Here is a 23,370-nt window from a genome sequence, read left to right as displayed (position 1 = left end):
TTTGGAGGTCCTGGGGGTTAGAATTTCAAATAAATGAGGGATGCAATCTAGCCCAAAACAGATGGCAACAGAGGCTCCTGGCCTCTCACTAGCCCCAGGGTTACTATCCCATCCTGAGTTGTTTTCCTAAATCCTGCCCACACCTCTGTAAACACTGTTATTAACTCTCCCCAACTACCTAGTCTTAGTGTACCATTTGCTTCCTGTCCAAATTCTGCATGATTTATAGGGGCTCACCCAAACAGTACACATTAGAAAGGGGACCTCATTCTCAAAGTGGTAACCATTGTATACCTGGGAAAAACTGCTCTCCCATTCAAGCATTCAAACTAATATCTTACTAATGCATTACTATTTTCATGTCTGGTCAAGACATGACCAGAGTTCTTTATTCCTTTTGAGAAAAGAAAACAAGTTATTTTGATGTGGGACGGCTCTAGGCATATGTAGATTGGCAATGCCAACAGGACAGATACAGTGCTATTACTGAGTGTTACAAGTACACTTGCCACTCCCTTTTCCTGCTCAGACCCGGAAGATTCTTCCCACAGTCACTTACTCCCAGAAGGCTCTCTGGCGCTGATCCCTGGAAAATCCACCCTTTCCCAGAGCAGGAATCTCTGGGCAAAGAAGCTGCTGCTGTTTGAGACAGCTGCCACCCAAAGGGGGCTACTCCTTCCTCAGGTGAAGCTCAATTTTCTCCCTTTGTTCTCAACCTGTGTGTGACCCTTTTGTTTCTTCAAACGTTCCCAGCTGAATTGTCACCCGGCTCAAAAATCCTCCTTTTTGATCTGAGGACAAATATTAAGTGACTGACTAAAGCAATCAAGACACTGACGTAGGCCCACTGTGTACACACACCACTCGGGGTGCGTGTGTGTGTGTGTGTAAGAGGGGGAACAAAGATAAATAAGCCCTCTCCCTATTCCTCACGTACTAACAGCCGTGCCAGATACTGAAACGAGCGGAGCTCAAGACAGCTCCTTTCCCCAAGCTTACTTTCTCTTTGGGGTTCATGGTTAATTGTCAGCACAGTCGCTCCGCACACTGCGTATCCCTCTCTACCTTTTCTGGAAACATTCTTATTCCTTCTTTTAATTCTTATAATCCCCTTTACTAAAGATGTATTTTTCACCACGCGTGAAGCGCTAGCCACAATCCAGAGATCAGCAACCAGGACCACTTCCGCACTCGGCTCGCAGGTAGAAAAGCACGGCTGTGTCACGAGCTCAAACCACGTGGCCTCACCCGGGTTCAAAAATCACCCCTACAGCCGGCGCATGCGCCCTAGGCCCCGCCCGCGCACGGCTGTCGGGTCACTGTTGGGGGCGGTGGTTACGGCGGCAGGCGACGTAGAAGACGCACGCGCCGCGCCCGGTCCTAGTCCAAGTTCTACGGCGGCTGACTGCGGCTGCTGCGTGTACGTTTCCGTACGGGTGGCCGCGCGGCCCTGGGGTGAGTGTTCTGGCGGCCTGGTTGAATGTCAGACGGGACGTGTCCGGGGCCCGCTCCGACTCTCCAGGCGGCCGCAGCCCCGCCTGGACCCCTGGCAGCCGGGATGGAGCCCTTTCGCGCGGGCGGCCAGGAGCGGGCCCTCGGGCTGGGCGCGCGGCTGTCGCGCCCTCCCACCTGCGGCCGGAAGTGCTGCTCGGGAGCGCTCACCTGGGAGGACCGGTGGGGGTGGGGGGCCCCCTGGCTCCGCCGAGGGCAAGGTGGGCCGGCGACTAAGCATCAGCTTTCCGGCTCTGTGTCCTGCCCCCCCCCCCTCCCGCCGCCCCCCGCAATTAGGGTCAGCCCGGCCCTGTTTGATCTCGGTTAAAACTGGAGTTGTTATTTGAACGAGACATTCGGGGTAAAAACAAGTCAGGCAGTTGATATAGTCAAGTGGGAGTATGTGAAGGAGGATTGAGCAGTCCGCATATAAATGCTGTAGCATAAAGATTTCCCACGTAGCATCTTATCTTCACTGCTATCACCAGTTCCAAGCTCCTGTCACTTGTCACCCGTACGGGCCCCAGCATGTCCATGTTGCGCTGTTTCCTCCAATCCATTATCCGTACTGTAGTCCAGCTGGTCTTTACAAACATAAATTGGGTCATGGCATTATCACCCTGATTGAAACTGTTAGAGTCACTCCATTACACTTGGAGAAAAATCCAAGTTCATGTTTCCCTAGGCTCCCTGTGATCTGGTCCTTGCCCATGGTTCCATCTTCAAGTACACCCCTTCCCCTTCCCAGTTCTGCATATATACAACTAAACCTCCAAACCAGTATCCAGCGCCTCCCACAGACGCCCCAGTTCTGAAAGGAGGACAATGAAGATACTGTTTTTCCAGATGGTTAAGTCTTGCAGAGTGTTAGAAGACGTTCTGTAAATGAGTCATTATCAGTTTCTTTAACTCTGTAATTCATGTACAATAAAGATTTGTCAGAATGCTCCAGCCTTCTTCCAGTTTTTCAATAGCACCAACTCTTACCAGCCTTAGAAATCACACATGCTGTTTGTTTGCAAAATACTCACTTTTGGCCTGTTATTTCATCCTTCAGATGCTGGTTCACATATCAGTTTATCAAAGAGGTGTCCCTGACCTCACATCTACTTCTCTAATATCAGTTAGGCTCCTGTGTTATTTTGTTATAAGAAGTCTGTACTTTTCTATAGCAGTTACCACAGTTATATTTGTGTGTGTTTAATTTATGTATAAATACTTATTTATGTTGGAGAAGGAAATGGGAATCTACTCCAGTATTCTTGCCTGGGAAATTCAGTGGACAGAGGGGGCTGGCTGGCTACAGTCCATGGGGGAGCAAAGAGTCAGACATGACTGAACAACTAAGCGTGCATGTATTTATGTAGGTAAATACATATGTATAATTCTTAAAATACATGTCATCCGCAAGAGCTCCAAGTTCTATGCAGACAGAAACTCTTTGGCAGAGTACATTGTCTGGTGTAATTGACTCAGTAAATATCTATTGAATGTCAGCTGATTTATTTCGCTTCTGAAATAATTCTGCCTTCTAACCGGAACTTCCTGGTTTTCATCTCTTATTCCCAGGAGACTTGCCCTTTAGTGTATTCTCCAAGTGGCTTCTTGATCCCTTTCTTCCTTCTTTTCTCTTTTTCACCTGCCTTTTCCTTCCTCGCTCTTCAGTGCCTCCTGGCTTGTTTTTTTTTTTTTTCTTTCCCTAATCTGCCCAGCTTGGACCCCAAGGTCAGTTACTTGAAATACTCAGCATCTTTTAAAAAAAGTTATTTTTAATTGAAGAGTAATTGTTTTTACCATGTTGTATTGACTTCTGGCACGTCTTCTCAGCATCTTTACCCCCAGGCAACATCTGCTTTTCTACCCTGAAGACGCCCAACATTGGCATTTCCCCTGGGACTGCTGATTACTGAAGGAGGAAGCTGGGGTTGTTGGCAGTTCCTGGTTGGGGAACCAGCCTCTGGTAGGCCTCCGCACCTGTCACCAGTGTTCGTTCCCCGTCAGCTTTTCTCTTCTACAGGTTACTTAGTTCCGATTCTTACTCTCCCCCACCTCCCATCCCAGCTGTGTCCCGTGACTCAGGTAATGCCCAATTTCCTGCCTTATAGAGTATTTTCTCTGTGGTCCACCTAAGCTGCTCTCTGCACCTGTACGTTCAGGTCCATCAGGAGTCATCCTCCTGCCAGAGTCAGAGACAGGTGTGCTGTGCCCTCTTCACTTCTGTACTTGCTGCTGTCTCATATACTGCTTTCTTTGCAGATTATCTCCCTAGTCCCCACTCGCTGTTCATCCTATAGTTTTTCTTGACCAAATTTTCCTTCCCCATCCTTTAATTCCTTTATTATTCCAGTGATCTCTCTCTGCCATAGCCTATCCTTAGGCCTCTATTTCCTTATCTACCCATTTCTTATCCCACTATGGTCTGATTTTTTTTTTTCCCCTTTGCTAAGATTTCTTTTACTAAGATAACCACTGATCAGCTTTCCAAATCCACTGGAACCTTTGGAGTTTCCTTAGAACTTGCCCTGTTATTTCCCACATTTGACCATTCCTTCCTAACTCCTTATTAGACGTTGTCTCCAAACATCGTTATTTTAAGCTTGTCTTTGCACTACAGAGTTATTACTTAATATTTTGATTGATTAGTATATGTTTTAAGAACTGAAAAGGAAATCCTTGTATACATACAAATAAGAACAATGAAAAAATTCCAGCTAGTATGAAGGCTCGGAGCCAGAATCCTCTCTGTTGAAAGTAATAGAGTGCCAGTCTGATCCTTTCTTCTGGAAATAATCAGAAGGGCCCCAGGTAGAGGAATTTTCTTTCTCTGCTGTTCACTTTTAACCTTTTCAACCTTAGCCTCTTTCTTATCCTCTAAAAGAATCTCTGGTCCCTGTCAAGTGCCCTGGGATCCCTGGGGCTGTTTACTCTGCTGATATTTCCAGATTTTCTCTAGAGCCCAGATTCATATTTCTGCCTGCCTTCTGGCCGGACAGCTTTGGCTGCTTACCATCTGCTTCCTTTCTGATTCAAATTTCGTGACTGAATTCACCAGTGACTCAGTTGTCCAGACCAGACTTGTTATTTTAGATTCCCCTCTGAGCCTGCCTTTCCACATGTATGAGCACCTTATGTGTGTCAGATCGTGGGTCATGTGCAGAACTCACTTTGTCTGTGTTTTTTGAACTCCAGATCCAGTGCACTGTCCCTTCTTCTGTGTCCGCCTGGCCTCTTGTCTGTGCCTCTTTTATCGACGTGCCCCACTGGCATGCTTCTCCAGTGGAGAGTGAGCCCCTCGGGACAGGGTGACACTAAGTTCCTGGCATCTTTGTATCCTCGTGCTTGGCCACTGGCATCACTTTATTTAATGAGGAATGAGTGGAGCTTGTTGGGGAACTTGTGAACATTTCATAGAAATAAAGAGTTTATTCACGGTTAAGTAAAAAGATAAGCTGTCACTTAAATCTATTTAAAAGTATTTATTAGATGGAGTTATACAGGCAGTATAGCAAACATATTTTCATTTTCATTCGAGGAGTTCCTCATTTCTTGTTGTAAAATGTGAAAGTTCCCCTTCATTCCTACCTTCTCCTTCTGTCTCCCCCCTTCCAACGCTAAAGGTTTAGTATGTATCTTCACATCATTTTGAATGCATTCCTTGCACACAGATGTGGGTACACATTTTTTTCCAATATAAATGCCTTCATACGACATGGCTTTTCATTTTATTTGACTTTCATATTGTTACTGTTGAGAGTATTTAATGCTGGTTTAAGACCATTATACATGCTACAATAAATAGCCTATGTATATGTGAATATTTCTCTGGAATAAGTGCCTAGTAATGTGCATTTTAAATCTTGGTAGATATTGCTAAACTGCCTTCCAAAAGAATTTTACTAATTTATATTCCCACCAACGTTATGTGGAGGTGGCTCTTTCTTACGTGTGGTGGATATTATCAGTCATCATGTTTTTGCCAGCTTGTTGGTGAGAAATACCATGCATTGAAATGGAGTTATTTTTAAGACTTTTAATTAACTGAGGTTCTGATTTGAGTGGTGTTATTTATTATCTCTTTTCAGAGGTTTCTACTTATTGGAATAAATAGTCAACCTAAAAGTTTCCAGTGTTGGATGTGTAGAGAACCTCTACCAGTCTGTCTGCTTAAGTCACTGGGTCTGATGTCCAGTTGATCATGCAGCTCTAATGCGGGTCTTTGTGCCATAACGCAGTGAAGAGGCTCGCTTGGAAAGCAGCAGTGAAGTGACTTCACGTGATTTGGAGAAGACTGCGGGCATCACTTGGGATACTGGTTGCCAGCTTTCTCAGCTGGGTACCCCAGGGTTCTTGATGATACTGCATTTCTTTTTCTGTTGTTGGGAATTTTCCTTATTATCAGAACTCAAGAAGATCTATAGTTTTTGCTCTTTTAAGAGAAATAATACTTGGAAACTTGAATTTATGTAATTGGAGGATTATTGGTCTTTTGAGAAATGAATCTGCTTTAATTATGAAATATTTGCTAAACTTTATAAATACAATTCTATATAACTGATGGGCTTGCTGAAAAATTTTTTCCTTTTAGATAGTCTGAAGAGGATGCCAAATGAAAGAATCCCGCACTCAAGTCAGACTCAGGAGCCAGACTGTTCACGGAGCCAGGATGTCAGTGGCAGTGAGGAGGGGACAATCAAGCAGGAGAAGGATGGCGACATGGACCTGGGGCAGAGCCTCCCCTCTTGTTCCTCTGCTAATGGACCCTCCACTTCCACCGAAGGGTGTCTCTTGGAACTTCCCAGGAGAGGGCCAGCCCTGCTGCACATCGACAGACATCAGATCCAGGCCGTGGAGCCCGGTGCACAGGCCCTGGAGCTGCAGGGGTTGGGTGTAGATGTCTACGACCAGGATGTGCTGGAGCAAGGGGTGCTTCAGCAGGTTGGTAGCGCCATCCATGAGGCCAGCTGCGTGGCCCAGCTCGCTGAGGCGGAGAAGGAGTACCGGTCAGTCCTGGACGACCTCACGTGAGTGTGGACCACCTTCTCTCTGATTTTACTTACGACTGAAAAATGTAGACAATACCTGTGGTAGTCCAGAAATTGAGGGGATTTATAGAACCTTTAATCAGAAAATGGAGTCAGTAAGTCCTTGACCTGTGTTTAAACCCCAGCCCTCAGGAGCATTGTAAACAGTAGTTACTCAGTTCAGTTCTTGGCAGCTTGTTTACACATGATGTCCTGGAGAGAAGTGCTGTTCTCTGGCCCAGATCTCACAAGCTTGTGCACAGATGGTTCTCAGGAGAGGTGTTTGTGAAGATCTGATGTGTCCACTCCAGATAGCAGGAACGTCCCCCGGCCCTCTCCCCCATCCTATAGTTTCTTTCTAGTTTCCTGTTCCTGAACCGAGGACCAGTCTTTTGGTACCTTTTCAGATTTGCATTTCTGGAAACAGTGAGAAATCCCTCCCTGCTTTTCCTTTCTTCCATTGTACTTTTGCCTCTCTAAGGAAAGGTGAAGTGCCATGGAGGCTCACTTAGGCTTTAGAGGAGAAACGGACCTGGGCTGTGCTGAGCAGAACGCGTTGGTTGTGGAGAGGCCTGGACCTGGGCTGAAAGAGGGGGCAGAGGATTGAGGTGAGCTCGCGCTCCATTGCCAGTCTGCCCCCCATAGCCAGTGTGCTCAGCCGAGCGTGCTGCAAGCAGGGAGAGAAGGAGGCCAGGTGGAGGGGTGGGGCGGCGTCAGGTGGGGCGGCGGGAGGAGGAGGGGAGAGTATGGAGCTGCTGCCCCTGCGGAGGGCGCTGTGCACTCCTGGCACCCAAAGGGCCTGTTCTCTGCTCACAGTTTTCTGGTGTGTTCTTTGAGCCTCTTGAGCAGCAGGTGTTCTCCAATAGTTGTAGTCTGACCTTCAGGTGTGAGGACCTTGGAAATGTGTCCACTGCTTGCAGAGGTGACAGAGCAGGGTGCTGCAGAGTCATGAGCTGCCCAGTGCTAGACAGAGGGTGACACGTGGTGCCAGGACCACCAGTGAGTTGCGTTGATAATGTCTTTTCTGCTGAAATCCACAAAGTATACAGACAGCAAATTACACAAGTGTCAATATTGAATTTGTCTTTTGAAAGTTGGGAGTTGCAATTCTATGTCTTATTTTAGGAGCAGTCTATTATAAATTGGCTTTTTCTGTTTGTACTACAAAGTGTAATAATATAGCTGTAAGTCTTCTAGTCATGCAAAAGAAAAATACTGTCACAGATGTCTGATTTATATAAAAAATGTTTAAATATGTTTAGTACTTTTCCAAACTTTGGGAAACTCCCATAATGGGCTTTAAAAACCCATGTTTGGGTTGCTGCTAATGGGGTAGTCTGTGCGTATTTGGGGCAAGGAGTATATGGGAAATCACTGCCTTCTCCTCAATTTTTCTGTGTACCTAAAACTGCTCTAAAAAATCGTCTTAAAGAAAAGTGTATGCATTTTTTCATATAAAAGGACAACATTGCCCATCATTTTTGCATAGTCTGTTGAATAGACACTTAAAATGCTTATAGGCTGAATGAATCAGTGAATAGACACTTAAAATGCTTATAGGCTGAATGAATCAGTTTGCCAGTGGGAATAAGCAGATTAAAATTAGCCAGATTAAAAAAAAGCATGAGCGGTCGTCTTATATTTATAACAATTCTTCAGGTTCTGTTAGTGGCCAGAGCGTATGTTAGTCTGGTTTGGTTTCTCTTGTGTCTAGTTAATGAGAAGTAAAAGGGACATGTTGTTAGCATTCCTCTTTTCATATTCTTCTGTAAAAAATGTTACCAGAGTGGAAAATAGAGATTTTCTCTTACTTTTCAGGTCATGTACGACATCCTTAAGACAGATTGATAAAATTATTGAACAACTTGGCCCTCAAGCTGCCACCGACAAAGACATCAACAGGAAACTAGACTCTGTAAAACGACAGAAGTGTAACAAGGTGACTCCAGAAAACACTTAAGTCTCGGGTTTTGAAAAAAAGTCATTATTTAAGCTCATGTAATATTTAGGAAATAAGTATTTCTGAGAAGTACTTGTAAGATGTGGAGCAGATCTACAATAGAGAATTAAATTTTATGCATTTAATTTTTTGGCTGTTTCCCTTGAACATCCTCGGTTTAAAGAGTGTTTCTAAAAATACATGCACACATGTGCAGGCACCTTGGCAGCTGAGAGGAAGCCCCCTGTTTTGACTTTTCGCCTCACTCCCGTGCTTGCACGGGCTCCCTCGCGTCGCCGCTCTCTCTCCCCCAGCTGAGGTTCCTCTCTGGCCCGCCAGCCTCTCGCCGTCTGGTCTCGTCTCGCGTGGACTTGGCCCTTTCCCTGCCCGGCGCCTGCCTGTGCTGACTGTTTCCCGCCAGCCCCACCCCACACCCGCGCGCTCTTCTAAGAGGCTGGCCTTAGTTGCCACCCAGCCACACTGACGGGGCTGCACTTAGGGTTGTTGGACTTACGGGTGGGGAAATGCCTATTACTTTTGACATTGTTTTTATAAAGTCTGAGCATTTTTTAGAACTTACGTACACTCCATGACAACATGTGGCGGGGGGTAGAAATGACTCGTTTTAATCACCTTATTGCTGCCGTCCAGGGTGGCTAACACATGGCCTTGTGCTTGCAGTCGATCCCCTGCAGCGAGTAGGGTCCTCATGACGCCTGTTCGCGCTTTATCTTTGGGGGTCTCGTTAGCCTTGGCTCCTCCTTCTGCCTTCCACTCAACAGTTCGTGGTCTTCACCACACTGACTCCTCACTTAACTCCATAGCAGCAGCTCACTCATTGCTTACAGTGGAGTGAGGCAGCCGGGGTCTCCCCAGAGCAGACGGGACCGTCTGGCCTCTGTGGGAGCGTGTGAATACAGGGCTTCTGGTGGGTTGGAGTTTCAAAGAGCAGTGAGGAGCACTTAGGTACTAGTCTAACATGTTTGTCTACTCCTGTCTTTCTTTAGCTCTTCTCTGATGTTTAGAGAGAGACTGTTCAGAGACAGGCTGTTTTAAATGAGAATTTGCTGAGAAAAAACCTGCAAGATAAAACAAATTACAAGTCGTTACAACATGGTGTCCATAATCAGGATGTCCCCTCGCCCCACGCTCATGTCTGCTGTTTAAACATTCTTGACCTTGGAAAGAAGAACCACCTACCATAGGCCTAGTTAACTGGGGAGTCCCTAGGAATGGCCACATAGTGAGCTCTGGTGATGTAGGAGGAAGACAAAACAAAGGGGGGCCCAGGAAGGACAGAGTAAGAGGGTCTGTCAAAATAGAGTTTATTTTCCAATGTTGTGATTGAGTAGTGTGCTATAAAGGACAGTCATAAATGTGGTAGGTTATCAGGGGGGTTACTGTTTCCACTGTTTGAACACTGATGTGTTTCTTTGCCGTAAAGCCTATTGACCTCATAGCCCTTTGGCTGCTAAGGTCAGAAACAAATGCAGTGATTTACCCAGTGTGTGACGGGGACGCCAAGAAGAGCAGGGCCGCCTCCCAAGTCAACAGTCAGTGCATGTGGGGCTTAGGTGCTTACCAGTAGTGGACTGTGCCACCCGGTCAGGGGGACGGGGACGGGGTGCCGCCTGGGGGAACACGCTACTTCCTTCGAGAAAAGTAGCAGTTACTCAGATCAGTTTCTCTGTAGTAATAGTAACATATGGCCGTTGTGTTTTATTTTTATTCTGGCCTTGATTAAAGTGTTTAAAATTTTATGATGCTGCCTTTTGTATTTAATCATTTCACTGCTGTTTTTTTGTATTCACCATTTACCATTTAAGGAACAACAGCTGAAGAAGATCACGGCAAAACAAAAACGACTCCAGGCCGTCCTCGGAGGAGCAGAGGTGCAAGTGGAACTCGGTCTCGGCGGGCTGGAGGAGGAGGATGCTGGTGAGGTCCTGGGTGGGGTCTCTGTTCCGAACTGCTGCCTGATGCCTCTGCTCCGTGGAGGGTGTCTCTTCAGTCCCAGCCTGGGTGTTTGGACAAATACATTTATTTGCTTAGTGTCAAAACAAACGCAGGCCATTGTATTCTCTACAGCTATAGAACCTAGCCTAACCCTAACTCTAACCCTAACCTGGGTCTACCAGTCTGACTCGTTTGTATTTTCCTATCTTTCTTTAGCAGCTCTTTGATGTTTAGATAGAGACTGTTCAGAGAGAGAGAAACTGTGAGATGGAACGAATTAGAAGTCTTTGGGGGCTTCAGAGAATGAAAGTAAATTTTTAACTCAGCCTAATAGAGGCTCCTGGTGCCCATTTAGTAAGTATTACGTTTAATAAATTAGAAATCTTAACATTTTGTATAATTAACTTCATAAAGACACCTAACATCTTGATTGAATTATGTTTTGTTGACCCAGTATCATCAGTCAGCATTCATAGAATTGCTTTTACAAATCTTTTTGGAACCTGTTTGACAGGCTTTCTAACCATCAATTCTGTTGTTAAGGCATCTTAATTCAGGTTATTTAGTTCATGGCCATGATTTTGCTTATATCACTGCCCTGGATGGGTGTCTTTTGGAAAACCTTTTGGGAAGATACGTAAGCTCTGAAACGAAATGCCTTGAGTGTCAGTGTGTGTGTGTGCGTGTTTAGAAATTGTTGGTAGCTGTTCAGTTATTTACTAGTTGAAATACAGATTTAAGCCCTTCAAGCAAACATTTTGTGCTGGCTCCATTCAGTAAGACAAGAGAATTGTGAAGACTCAACTGAGGTGACGGAAAAAGATACTAGGTGTGCTGTGAGAGTTGTCTTACAGGGTCCACTGGGCCTGTGGCCAGTGCTTCCTGCTGCTGAAATGCTGTTGTTTCTCGTTAGTAAAAAACCGTTTCTTGATCTGGCTGCCTAGAACTTGCTGTTATCTTTTGCTTCCTATTGTTTGTTCAGTAAAAGTCGGCCCAGGGGTAATTGTTGCTTCCCCCAATCCAAGAGCTCCGCTTGGCCTGTCTATAGCAGCTGCTACTTCCCTGCCTCTCAGGAGCCATGTCTCTCTGCTGGTTTTTCTTTCAGCCTTCTGGCCATTTCTATTTAGTTGTTTTTGACCAGATTTTCTAGGCTTATCTTAAATAGTAATTACTCTCAGAATTTCTCGCTGAGCCCTCTTTTTTTAATAATAATATAATACCCCAAATAATCTTACCCCTTCCCTACGGCTTCTCTAGCCACCTGTACACTTACGGCCTCTCCCTTTTTCTGAACTCCTGTTTCTTATTATCTCTTTCCACTGGGCCTCTAGCCAGCACTTAGGCTCCTGGTCTCTCTTATCACCGTTCCTCGTCCATCCTTTCTGTGCTCCCTCCCTTCTCCCTGGTGCTCTGTGCCCTGTCTGGGGAGGCGGGAGAGCAGAGCATCTGGGCTTTATGCGCCCCAGCTCTTTATCGTCCAGGTCCCTTCACCCTGGCGCTCTGTGCCCTGTCTGGGGAGGCAGGAGAGCAGAGCATCTGGGCTTTATGCACCCCAGCTCTTTATTGCCCAGGTCCCTTCTCCCTGGCGCTCTGTGCCCTGTCTGGGGAGGCAGGAGGGCAGAGTGTCCAGGCTTTATGTGCCCCAGCTCTTTATTGCCCAGGTCCCTTCTCCCTGGCATTCTGTGCCCTGTCTGGGGAGGCAGGAGAGCAGAGCGTCTGGGCTTTATGCACCCCAGCTCTTTATTGCCCAGGTCCCTTCTCCCTGGTGCTCTGTGCCCTGTCTGCGGAGGCAGGAGAGCAGAGCGTCCAGGCTTTATGCACCCCAGCTCTTTATTGCCCAGGTCCCTTCTCCCTGGTGCTCTGTGCCCTGTCTGGGGAGGCAGGAGAGCAGAGCGTCCGGGCTTTATGCGCCCCAGCTCTTTATTGCCCAGGTATAGACCTTGGCTACATTCTTTAACCTTCCAAGTCTGTCTTGAGATGGGCATAAGCATAGTAGACCTTCCTTTCTTTGCTCCCATGCTTTTCTGAGATTTCCTTTCCCTTGCTCTCCACATAATGATCCATTTCTTAATCGTTGTGAGGATTATCTGATTAAAGAATCCTTCCCTGGAATTCGGTGGGATAAACTTTGCAATGGTTGGCTTTGCTCCTCTGATCTGGGATGATATGAGGTGCTGCTATCACCTTTCCTGTTACATTGTACTGTAGTGTAGTAATGTAAGAAAAGAAAGAAAACCATCACTATTTACGGAATGTGTGATTGGTCATCGTATCGAAAGTCATATCTTTCAAGAATCAGTGGGCGTTCTATGTGAATTTAGCAGTGTCATTGAACACAAGGTCCGTATAGAAAAATCAGTCATATTTCTGCATATGAGCAAAAGTAAAAAATAAAAATTTAGTAAAGATGGCAATTATAATCAAAATCAAAATATCTGGCAATAACTCTTAGTTTAAAAAAGTAGTTTTCTTTGGTGCTCTCTACATTAAAAACAACAAAATGTCATTGAAAAATTAAGAGAAGACAAATGAGGGAGATACACCATGGTTATAGATGGAAGGTACAATATTGTAATGATGTCAGCTCTGTCCTTCTGCAGCTTCATTCCACCCCAGTATGAACCTCAGGGAGTTTTCTGAGGGAGAGGGTGTAGGGTAGGAAGGGTGTAGGGTAGGAAGAGCAGGCTGAGGTGAATGACACTAGTGAGCGGATGGTAACATTTATATGAAAATGCATTGGGTCAGGAGTAGCCACAACGATCTTGAAGAAGAGTAAACTATCCAGACCCGTTACTAAGCTACAGTAAGTAAGACAGCAGTGCAGTCGTGGCGTAAGGCAGACCAGCACACCAGTGGGCAGGATAGAGGGCCAGCAAGCAGACCCACCCACATGTGGCCACTTGCGTTCATGATACATGTCTCAGTGCATGCCGTGGAGAAGGATCATCCTTCCGTTAAGTGTGCCGGGTTAATCCACATGAAGATGAAGTGAAGATTGGCCCATCATATAGCGCACTAAAGTAAATTCCAGATGGATTCTTCCAATGTGAAGGATAAAAAAAGCTTTAATAGTATAACAAAGTAAACATTTCCATGATCTTGGGGCAAAGATTTAACAAGACACAAAATGCTCACTGTAAAGGAAAAGATTTGATAAATGAACTATATTACAACTAAGGTCTTGTGTTTGCTGAAAGATCGCATAAAAGGCAAGCTGCTGCAGAATGGGAATAAATGTTTGTAGTGTCTGTGTTAATCCAGGGACTTGAGTCTAGAATGTATGAAGAATTCCTAGAGATCTTTTTTTTTCTTTTTAAAGACCACCTGTGACAAAAATTGGCAAAAGATTTGGGCATTTCCTTACAAGAGGCTACCCAAAAGATCAGCAGATCTGTGTAGACGTTCACTTAGGGAAGTCTACATCACAGCCTTGGAACGGCTCTCCCGCACACCCACCAGAATGGCTGACATGGGAGGGCAAGGGTGTGGATCTGCTGAAACTCTGAAACACTGCTGGTAGAGCTTAAAATCGGCAGAACCACTTTGGAAATGTTCGGTGTTGTCTACCAAAGCTTAATATACCCAAAGAATTGTATACATAGCGTTACCAAAGGACATGTACTGGAATACTCGTAGCAGCGTTATTCTCAGTTGTCCAAACCTGGAAACTACCCACATGTCCATTAACAGTAGAATGGAGACATTGTGGTGGAGTTATATAATAGAATACCGCACTAACAGCAGTGAGCACCAACAGACTGCAGCCAAATTCAACAGCAGGCATGACTCACAGGCACAATTTTGAACATAAGAAGCCAGACACAAGCACAGACATTTCCAAGTTCAGTGCCAGGTGCAGCTTATCTGCAGTGTTAACAGGTCAGTGTCTAGTGGACTAGAAGCTGGGAGACACCATCAAAGGCGGTTTATGCTTCCTGACCTGGATGCTAGCGTCTAGGTATGTGGTGGTCCAGTTGCGCGGTCGTGTCCTACTCTTGCACCCCGCAGACTGTAGCCCACCAGGCTCTTCTGTCCATGGGATTCTCCAGGTAAGAATACTGGAGTGGGTTGCTATGTCCTTCTTCAGGTGTGTATGGGTATATTTTTCTGAAAGCTTACTGGGCTGTACGCTTAGGATTTCTGCACTTTCTGAGGCACGTTTTTCTTTAGTGTCCATTTAACGAAAACTGTGCTGGCGTTGTTGGCCTGCAGAGATGACAGGTTTTAGAATACGGTTTCCTTCCCAGTAAGCCTTACTTCCGTTGATGTTTTGGCTATGGATGTAGTAATTTTGCTACAGATCGATCTCAGCCGATGAAAGACGGTGGTTTCTGGGCGGCTCCCTGTCGCTACAGCGTGACTCCAGTTTCAGCGCGTCCCTTCCGTCAGTTGGCGTGTCTAATGTGGTGCCGTCCCGTAGACGTGGTTGCAGTAGTGGAAACGCTGTCTGTGTTGGTCGTCATGGTAGCCTTCAGCCACGTGTGGCTACTGAGCTCTTGAAATGTGGCAAGTACAACTGAAAAAAATGAATTCTCAGTGTAAATTTAAATGGCCACGTGGTGGCTATCCTATTGAATGGAGCAGAGCCACCATTTATGTCTAACCTATTTAGGAGCATGCTAATTCTTTAGAGTTCTGTTTTCAGTCCTGCTGTCTCTTGAATTTAAGTCCCTCTCAGAGCTGGTGTTAGCAGTGATGTGCAAACTTGGGAGATTGCTTCTTCAAGGACTACTCTTTCCTTGATAAGGAAACACGGCAAAATTTCCCTCTCTGTATGTTACGTATGACTGGGTCTGTCTTTGGATGCCCGGAAAGCATATTAATAATGCAGTATTCTGGGAAAAGTTACTGAGAAGTTACCGTTTTGAATTGGAGTGTGTCGGTTTCACTCTGTGCTTCATACATAGTATCGTACATCACTGATTCACTGATTTTTTTTGTGTGTGTGTGTGTGTCTCCGTGTTGAGTAGCACACACGTCTGTTGTTCTCCTGGAAAGTTTTATGTTAGTACCCAATGCATTGTCATCCCTTTTTCAGAAGCAGAGCCCTCCTGCCTTGGCAGCATGCTCATGCCCGCTCAGGAGACCGCTTGGGAAGAGCTCGTCCGCACTGGTCAGATGACACCTTTTGGTACCAAGATCCCTCAGAAGCAGGAGAAAAAGCCCAGAAAACTAATGCTCAATGAAGCATCAGGCTTTGAAAAGTATTTGGCAGATCAAGCGAAACTGTCCTTTGAAAGAAAGAAGCAAGCTTGTAATAAAAGAGCAGCTAAAAAAGCTTCGGCCTCGGCCACTTCTGAACCGAGCTCAGCACTCAATGAAAACAAACCAGATGAGAGAGGCAAAGCTGTATCGAAAACAGATAAACGCCTGAAAAAACAGATCAAGAAACTCCAGAAGAGGGCTCTTCAGCTCCAGGGGCAGGTCGGATTGCTAAAGGGAAAGAAACCCTGGGATTGTGATGTGAGACCAAACGCACAGGGGGACTCTGAGGATGAAGAGTCTGAGTACTTGCCCACAGAGGAGGAGCTGGAAGAGACGGTGGGTGCTGACCTGCCCGGGGAAGGCTCTGACTGGGAGCAGAGGCTGGTGCTCAATCGCCGGAAACGGCAGAAGAAAGTCACTGTGCAGGAGATCGATGATGACTTTTTTCCAAGTTCTGGGGAAGAAGCTGAAGCCACCGGAGGAGGCCGGAAAGTAGTGAGATGCCGAGACGATGGAGATGAAGATTATTATAAGCAGCGATTAAGGTCAGTCCACAGGGGCCGTGTTTTATTATGCTGCTACTGCTGCTAAGTCGCTCCAGTCATGTCTGACTCTGTGCGACCCCATAGACGGCAGCCCACCAGGTTCCGCCATCCTTGGGATTCTCCAGGCAAGAACACTGGAGTGGGTTGCCATTTCCTTCTTCAATGCATGTATTGTAGGTGGCAGGTTTATTAATAAATAAGAGTTCTGGCCTAGCTTAGTGTGTTAGACCCCTATTCATCCAAAGATTGGACTTCCTGCAGCCTTAGCCCAGTAGAACATCAGTTCAGTTCAGTCACTTAGTCGTGTCTGACTGTTTGCAACCCCATGGACCGCAGCACTCCAGGCTTCCCTGTCCATCACCAACTCCCAGAGTTGACCCAAACTCATGTCCATTGGGTCGGTGATAGAACCATCAGAACCCCTGAATCCTCAGTGGAGCTGACCCAAGATGTTTCTACTTCTGGGTCATCATTCAGATTTGGGGGCAAGTCTAAGAAGAAGAGCTTAAGGGGAAGGCTGGGTCAAGAGGCATGCGAAGGACTAAAGTAGGAGCTGTGTGCCTGCCTTTGGAGAGTGGGTGCCTTGCCACGAGGCTGGGGAGGAGGAGGAGGTTGGCTTGTGTGGCGTATGCTGGGTGGAAGTAATTTCAGGAGAACGTGTGTGCATGCTAAGTCACTTCAGTCGTGTCTGACTCTGTGCGACCCTGTGGACTGTAGCCCACCAGGCTCCTCTGTGCATGGGATTTTCCAGGCAAGAACACTGGAGTGGTTGCCATGCCCTCCTCCAGGGGATCTTCCCTACCCAGGGATCGAATCTGTGCCTCTTAGGTCTCCTGGACTTGCAGGTGGGTTCTTTAACACTAGTGCCCCCAGAAAGCCCAGAGAGCTGAAGTTTAAGTTTTAGTGTATGAAAGAATAAGATTGCTTTCCTCAATCCCTCCTTCCTTGTCTTAAAAAAGTCGTTGTTTAAGAATTTAAACCTTCTAGTGCCCGAAATGGGCTTCACATGTCCAGATACCCTTCCCACTGCCTTTTTTGTGTGTGCTAGAGACTAACTTTGGCTTCTTATTTCCATGATTTTGTCAGTATCTGGTGTAAGTAAGATAAAAGGAAGGTGGACACGTTTGTCTGTGGAGTTGGCATTGCCTGTTGCCACACATTTTTTGCGAACCAAGAAGACCAGTGTGCACGCTGCAGTGTCCACTGTGTCTCAGGGAGCACTGCGCTGTGTGACTCAGGGCTCAGCACTTGGCTTGCCAAGAGCACTGAGAAACTCAAGGTGGTGTGAGAATCTGCTTAACAGATAACTTTTTTTTTTTCCAGATTACTTTTTAAATATTTGCTCCCAGGATATTTTTTTCTCAATCCTCAACAGTTTTTTCTTTTTCCTCAGTGTAGGGAGACCTAGTTTATTGTAATTTTGTAGCTTCCCACTAACTAAAGGAGATCAGTCCTGGGTGTTTATTGGAAGGACTGATGCTGAAGCTGAAACTCCAGTACTTTGGCCACCTCATGCGAAGAGCTGACTCACTGGAAAAGACTCTGATGCTGGGAGGGATTGGGGGCAGGAGGAGAAGGGGGACGACAGAGGATGAGATGGCTGGATGGCATCACCGACTCCATGGACGTGAGTCTGGGTGAACTCCGGGAGTTGGTGATGGACAGGGAGGCCTGGTGTGCTGCGATTCATGGGGTTGCAAAGAGTCGGACACGACTGAGTGACTGAACTGAACTGAACTGAACCTTGGAGAATGAAGATTAACCTGATATTCTTTTCTTCTTGTTTAGAACTGCTGACATTCTCCATTCCTATTGCCACATATGGATATGCCACATATCCATATTCCCTACCTAACCTTTTAGAAGTAGGTGGAGCATAGTTCTTTTCATAAATGATTTGAGTACCTGCAACCTAGATCCAGGTCTTTAAGGGAGCCCTTACACTCAACACTGCAGTAATACCTTACGTGGCAAGACAGGGTTGAGGAGTGGCTTAATATTTGTCATTTCTTATTTCAACTTTAAAGTTACCTCACATGTTCCATATTTATAAAGTTGTTTGAGGGGTATTGCTCAATACTCTTGAACAGTGAGTGGCATATTTTTTCCTTGACTGCTGTAGAGAATTAATAAAAGTGTTAATCTCACCATATTGATTGTAAGTGGAATGAATATTCTTGCCATTAAATTGAGTCAATATTAAATGTATTTTAAGTACATCAGTATTTTGATCAAGAGCAGTTTGTTTTGATTGAATTTTAAATATGGGTTTAAATTCATGGCAATAAGTTTTTCTTAATAATGTTAAGATTGTAAAACTGTTATATCCAAAGCCATATCAGAAAGTCAGTTTTTGCTCAAGTTACAGTAGAATCTCAAATGAGTTTTAGAAATATCAATAACTCTAATTGCCACCAAAATACTATAGCTCTTAAAATTTTATAGCTATGGTTATTAAGGCAGCTGATTGTTAACCTGTAGACATCTACATTAGAACGTTTACATTGCATCTCCCTTGGTACTCTTGGGCTTGGGGGATGTTAAAAGAAACTAAAATGCTCAGGATTGAGAAGCATATTAAGGATATTTTAAAACTGCCAGTCACTCTATATTTTGTTATTTCTTGTTGTTGATCTTTGTAGACAGATTGAAATTGTAATGGTAACCCCTTGAGTGAAGAAAAAGATTAGGATTTCTTATCTTATTAATAGCATGGTTTGATGATTGATGATCAGAATAAAGCCCCATATAGTTTACAAGGGGCTTCCCTGGTGTCTCAGTGGTAAAGGAACCGCAGGAAATGCAGGTTCCATCCTTGGGTTGGGAAGATCCCCTGGAGAGGAAAATGGCAACCCACTCGAGAATTCTTGCCAGGAGGACCCAACGGACAGAGAATCCTACAGTCTGTGGGGACTGCAAAGAGTAGGACTTAGCAACTGAGCAACACCACCACCCAGTTTACAACATAGAAAGTGAGTTTTTCCTGACGGTTAGAATTTAGAAGTATATGTCCAGGGCAGGTACCTTTTGAACTTAAGTATGTGTTGAATTATATATATTTATATAACAGGGCTTAAATTATAACCATGCTAATTGTTTTGAACTGTTGGAAGTAAAAGTGGATGATTCCTAGACATCTCACCCGCCTAGTTCTCTCAGCTTGAGAGTCTTATGTCTTCATTAGCCCTAGGTTAGTCCTAACTAGGTATCTTTGGTTTTAGTTGATGTTCAGCAGGAATACCCTGTCACACCTTTTCTACAGCTTAACATTTTCTGGATCTGGGTAATAGCACTTACAATCCTACTTTCTCTGACTTAGCCAAGATTTCAGGCTAGGCTTGGAAGTTTTAACCATCTTTTGTACTGTCTGTGAACTTCGCCTTTTCCACATTTTTATCCTGTTTTCTTCTCTCCTGTTGCATTTGCAGGCTGTCCCCTCAGTGGTGTTCCCTGATTTTCATAGGTCTGGTTATGTACCGGGATGAATAGGCCACTTCTTAGAAGCAGTTATTCTGTTGGTTCTTACTCAAGTCAGTGCTAACAGGTCTTACAAAGCATCCATAATTTTTTATTTTAATTTTGTGGTACTCAAGTATCCATTAGGGTATGGCTGTCAGTTGTGAAGGCTTCCGTAAAATGCATTGCTTTAGGATCTAGGATCTCCCGGGGCCAAGCACTTAATAGAAATAAGATGCATTCGGTGTTGGGTGATGTGTCCCAGGTTGAGTCCAGAGTGGCCTGGAAGACCACGTTTCATACACGCACCTTTCCCCACCGGATGATCAGTCCTGGTTCCCCCAGTGTAGACGGTTCATTTCCCAGTTGAGATGTGAGGTCAGCTCTGTTGCTTCATCTTTATTCTCACTGCATGAATGCCCGACGCCATTCCTGCAAGGAATCTGCAGTCTTTTAGGGAACAAGGGCACAGATGGGACCTAGAGGGTGAAGAGTGTAATGACATCAGCTGGAGGGGCTTTAGGGGAGATTTTGTGGAGGAAGTTGGTCCCAGCACTGGGTCTGGTCTGTGGAGTGGTGCAGATATGTTGATATGGACTGAGGATGCAGGTTAAAACACTTGGCAGATTTACCCTCAAACTTCAGTGCATCATTGTTTCTGCAGGGGAAGTCCCTCATTCCAGTCGTTGATCCTGTGCGTATATATCTGTCACATGTTATAATTATAGCAGGGTGTACACTTTATCTTGGCCTTTTCAAGTTATCAACTTGCCCATGATCTCACTGGTTAAGAGCTGGGGTTTGAAGCCAGGACTTGGAGTTGGGTGAAATGGGCAATGTCTGTATACGGCCACACGGTGGTGCCAAGAAGCAGGACATGGCCACCCCTGCCTCCCTGGACTGAAACCAAACCCCAAACCCAGGTCAGTCGGCTGAAGGTTTGGGGAGGTTGCTGGGGTGTCTAGAAAACTTGACAGGTCTGATGTGGATGGGGAAAGAATTTTCCTCATGGTGTGGTGTAACCCGAATCTGTAGTCATGGTGCCCATTGATAAAACTGGTTTCTGATACATTTTTAATCTTAAAGGTTTTTCTTTTATCACATTTTAAACTTTATTTTAGTGTGAATAGCTTGGAGTTAAAAAGTCAGATGACTCCATTCATCGTGTGAATCTTGCAGAATACCTGCAGCCTCCACACGGCTAAACTGTCTGGGAAATGGTGTCTTCATCACCGCCCCCCCCCAAGCACTGTGGCTTGTGGCAGGGGTGAGTTGGACCCTGGTTTGCAGGGTTTGGCTGTATACATGCCTAGTTCTAGAAGGGGAGGGCTGTTGTTATTTTCAGGTGCCAGGAGGATAAATGCTGGAAAAAGTCTCTTGGATTCGAAATTTGGAGGCCTGAGCAAGGGGGGCATCCAGGAGGAAGGGGAGGAGGTTGTATGAGGACTAAGGTGACTGACGTTAGTGCATGCTTACCGCTTGGCAGTGCTGCGGGCTCTGTGGGCCCAGTGCTGTAGTCCTCACGGCCCCTAGGAGATAGGATCCCCAGCCGAGAAAGCTGAGGTCTTTTGTCCAGGGTAGCAGCAAGTGACAAGTCTGGGTTTGGGCTGGAGCTGCGGGTGGTTTGGTCAGGAGGGAGTGGCCTGTCAGCGTGGACTGGTGCCGTGGACCCAGAAGAGTGTGGCCTCAGTGATCAGTTTCTCCCATGGCTTGATGAGGACAACTTCAGCCTTCTGCAGGTCCCAGCCCTGGCTTGAAATGGTGCTAAAGTCTGTGGCTCCCACATTCCCAGCTGCTCTGTCTCCATTTTATTGTCTTCACAGAGCCTCTTCCTCTTTTCTGGAGCCAATCCCTTTGCATTGTGATTGTCCCATGTTTATCGTTCAATTAGATTTTTGTTTGCACTGCACTTAAATTCAGGTCACAGTTAGGCAAAGGCCAAATTACATTGTAGAGCCTGATTTGCTTGTGCCTTAAAAACAAAGCAAGCAAACGAACAAAAAAACCCCCAAATCATTTGATCTCTAAAAATCTGAATTTGGTTAAAATTTATCTAGATTTGACCCAGAGACTATAATTATTTATTGACAGTTCTTGTCATCAGTTTCTGGGAGCTAATTGCTTTCTTAAGAAATAAACTTCTATTCTTTTTTTTTCCTTTTTCTTTTCTTGTAGTAATCTATATTTTAAAGAGAAGAAAAAGTTAACTCCCTTAAGGAGGTTTCATAGAGAGCATCTTGGCTTCTTTTAAATGACGAAGCTAAGACACAAATGAAGACTAATTCTGCTTTGTGCTCCGCACACACCTCTCATCCTCAGCTCCAGTGCATAATTGTCTGCATCAGTCTTAATTTACTCTGTGAGATCTGGACTCCTAACTGAGGGTATTTCATCTGCTCAGATGTGCCAATTAAGTCCACCCAGATAGACCATAAAAAGGCAGATAAGAAAAGTAAAACACCGCGTGTCTCAATTTAGCAAATTAGACTAATCTGTGAGGGATTCTCAGCTGTCTGAAATAGAAAACCTATTGCACCACAGAAATGCAAACTATATTAAACACCCAGCTTGGTGCCTTGAATATATTTTTAAAAATCAAATTGTATGCACTGTGCTTCTGTTGTAGAATTTCTTCCATGGATATTGCAATAAGTGGAGAATGATCCTGATATTGAAATTTCACCCTATATTAGGAATGATTTAACTGTATGATGCGTGACTTTCCCCTCACAGTCACTACAGATCTTAGTGGCCCTTGCAACTTAAAACTGAAAACAGAGCAATAAGGTCAGTTGTAAATTTCAAGCAGCAAAATATGTGACTTCCTTGGAAATTTTGGAGCGGGCATATTCATTTTATTAATTTATGATCTCAGCCTCCTAGTATTTGACAGTTCCCATAAGAGGTATAGTCTGCTTTTTCTGTAGTTTAGTATGGGCATCTCAGTATAGGCAATACGGATTGAAGATAGACTTGCCTTAAGCAAGACAAGGCAAGTCTGCCGTTACCATTTTTCCAGTAGCATTTGCTCACTTCATATCTTTGTGTCACATTTATAATTCTCAGTATATCAGACTTTCATTATTGTATTTGTTATGGTGATCTATGATGAGTGACCTTTGCTCTCTAAAGGCTCAGATGATGGGTAACAGTTTTTTAACTAACCATTTTTTAATTAGGGTATGTACATTACTTTTTTAGACATAATGCTATTGCACGCTTACTGGACTACAGTATAATGTAAACGTAACTTTTATATGTACTGGGAAACCACAGAATTCATGTGTCTTGCTTTATTGCAATATTTGCTTTGTTGTGGAGGTCTGGAACCGAACCTGTGATATCTCCAAGGTGTGCCTGTGTATTGGTGTGTCTGGTATTAAGTATGTTATGTGTTTTTTCTTGAAGAGATCTCTAGTCTTTCCCGTTCTGTTGTTTTCCTCTATTTCTTTGCATTGATCACTGAGGAAGGCTTTCTTACCTCTCCTTGCCATTCTTTGAAACTCTGCATTCAAATATGTATATCTTTCCTTATCCCCTTTGCCTTTAGCGTCTCTTCTTTTCTCAGCTATTTGTAAGACCTCAGACAACCATTTTGCCTTTCTTTTTCTTGGGGATAGTCTTGATCACTGCCTCCTGTACAGTGTCACAAACCTCCATCCATAGTTCTTCAGGCATGGACTAGAGATCTATTCAAGAAAATTAGAGATACCAAGGGAACATTTCATGCAAAGATGGGCACAGTGAAGGACAGAAA

At 45.0% G+C, this 23,370-nt stretch overlaps 1 protein-coding gene across 4 annotated transcripts in view; it reads left to right on the top strand.

Annotated features, from left to right (window-relative positions):
• The first annotated feature begins 1,319 nt into the window (after nt 1-1,319).
• Nucleotides 1,320-23,370, top strand: part of ERCC6 (ERCC excision repair 6, chromatin remodeling factor) — a 73,016-nt gene continuing 50,965 nt past the window's right edge. For 2 of the 4 annotated variants that reach the window (XM_019953715.2, XM_070781970.1), the window contains exons 1-5: nt 1,320-1,455; nt 6,077-6,512; nt 8,331-8,451; nt 10,278-10,389; nt 15,446-16,157. In XM_019953715.2, the coding sequence (XP_019809274.2) occupies nt 6,091-6,512; nt 8,331-8,451; nt 10,278-10,389; nt 15,446-16,157 (1,367 nt within the window). In that variant the 5' untranslated portion in view covers nt 1,320-1,455; nt 6,077-6,090. Of the gene's footprint in view, nt 1,456-6,076; nt 6,513-8,330; nt 8,452-10,277; nt 10,390-15,445; nt 16,158-23,370 lie in introns of those variants that run through there. The other 2 variants (XM_019953716.2, XM_070781971.1) reach the window with 2 other exon arrangements.

Source organism: Bos indicus, chromosome 28, assembly GCF_029378745.1.
Source record: "Bos indicus isolate NIAB-ARS_2022 breed Sahiwal x Tharparkar chromosome 28, NIAB-ARS_B.indTharparkar_mat_pri_1.0, whole genome shotgun sequence".
NCBI classification, from domain to species: domain Eukaryota; kingdom Metazoa; phylum Chordata; class Mammalia; order Artiodactyla; family Bovidae; genus Bos; species Bos indicus.
This window is presented reverse-complemented; position numbering and strand designations above follow the sequence as displayed.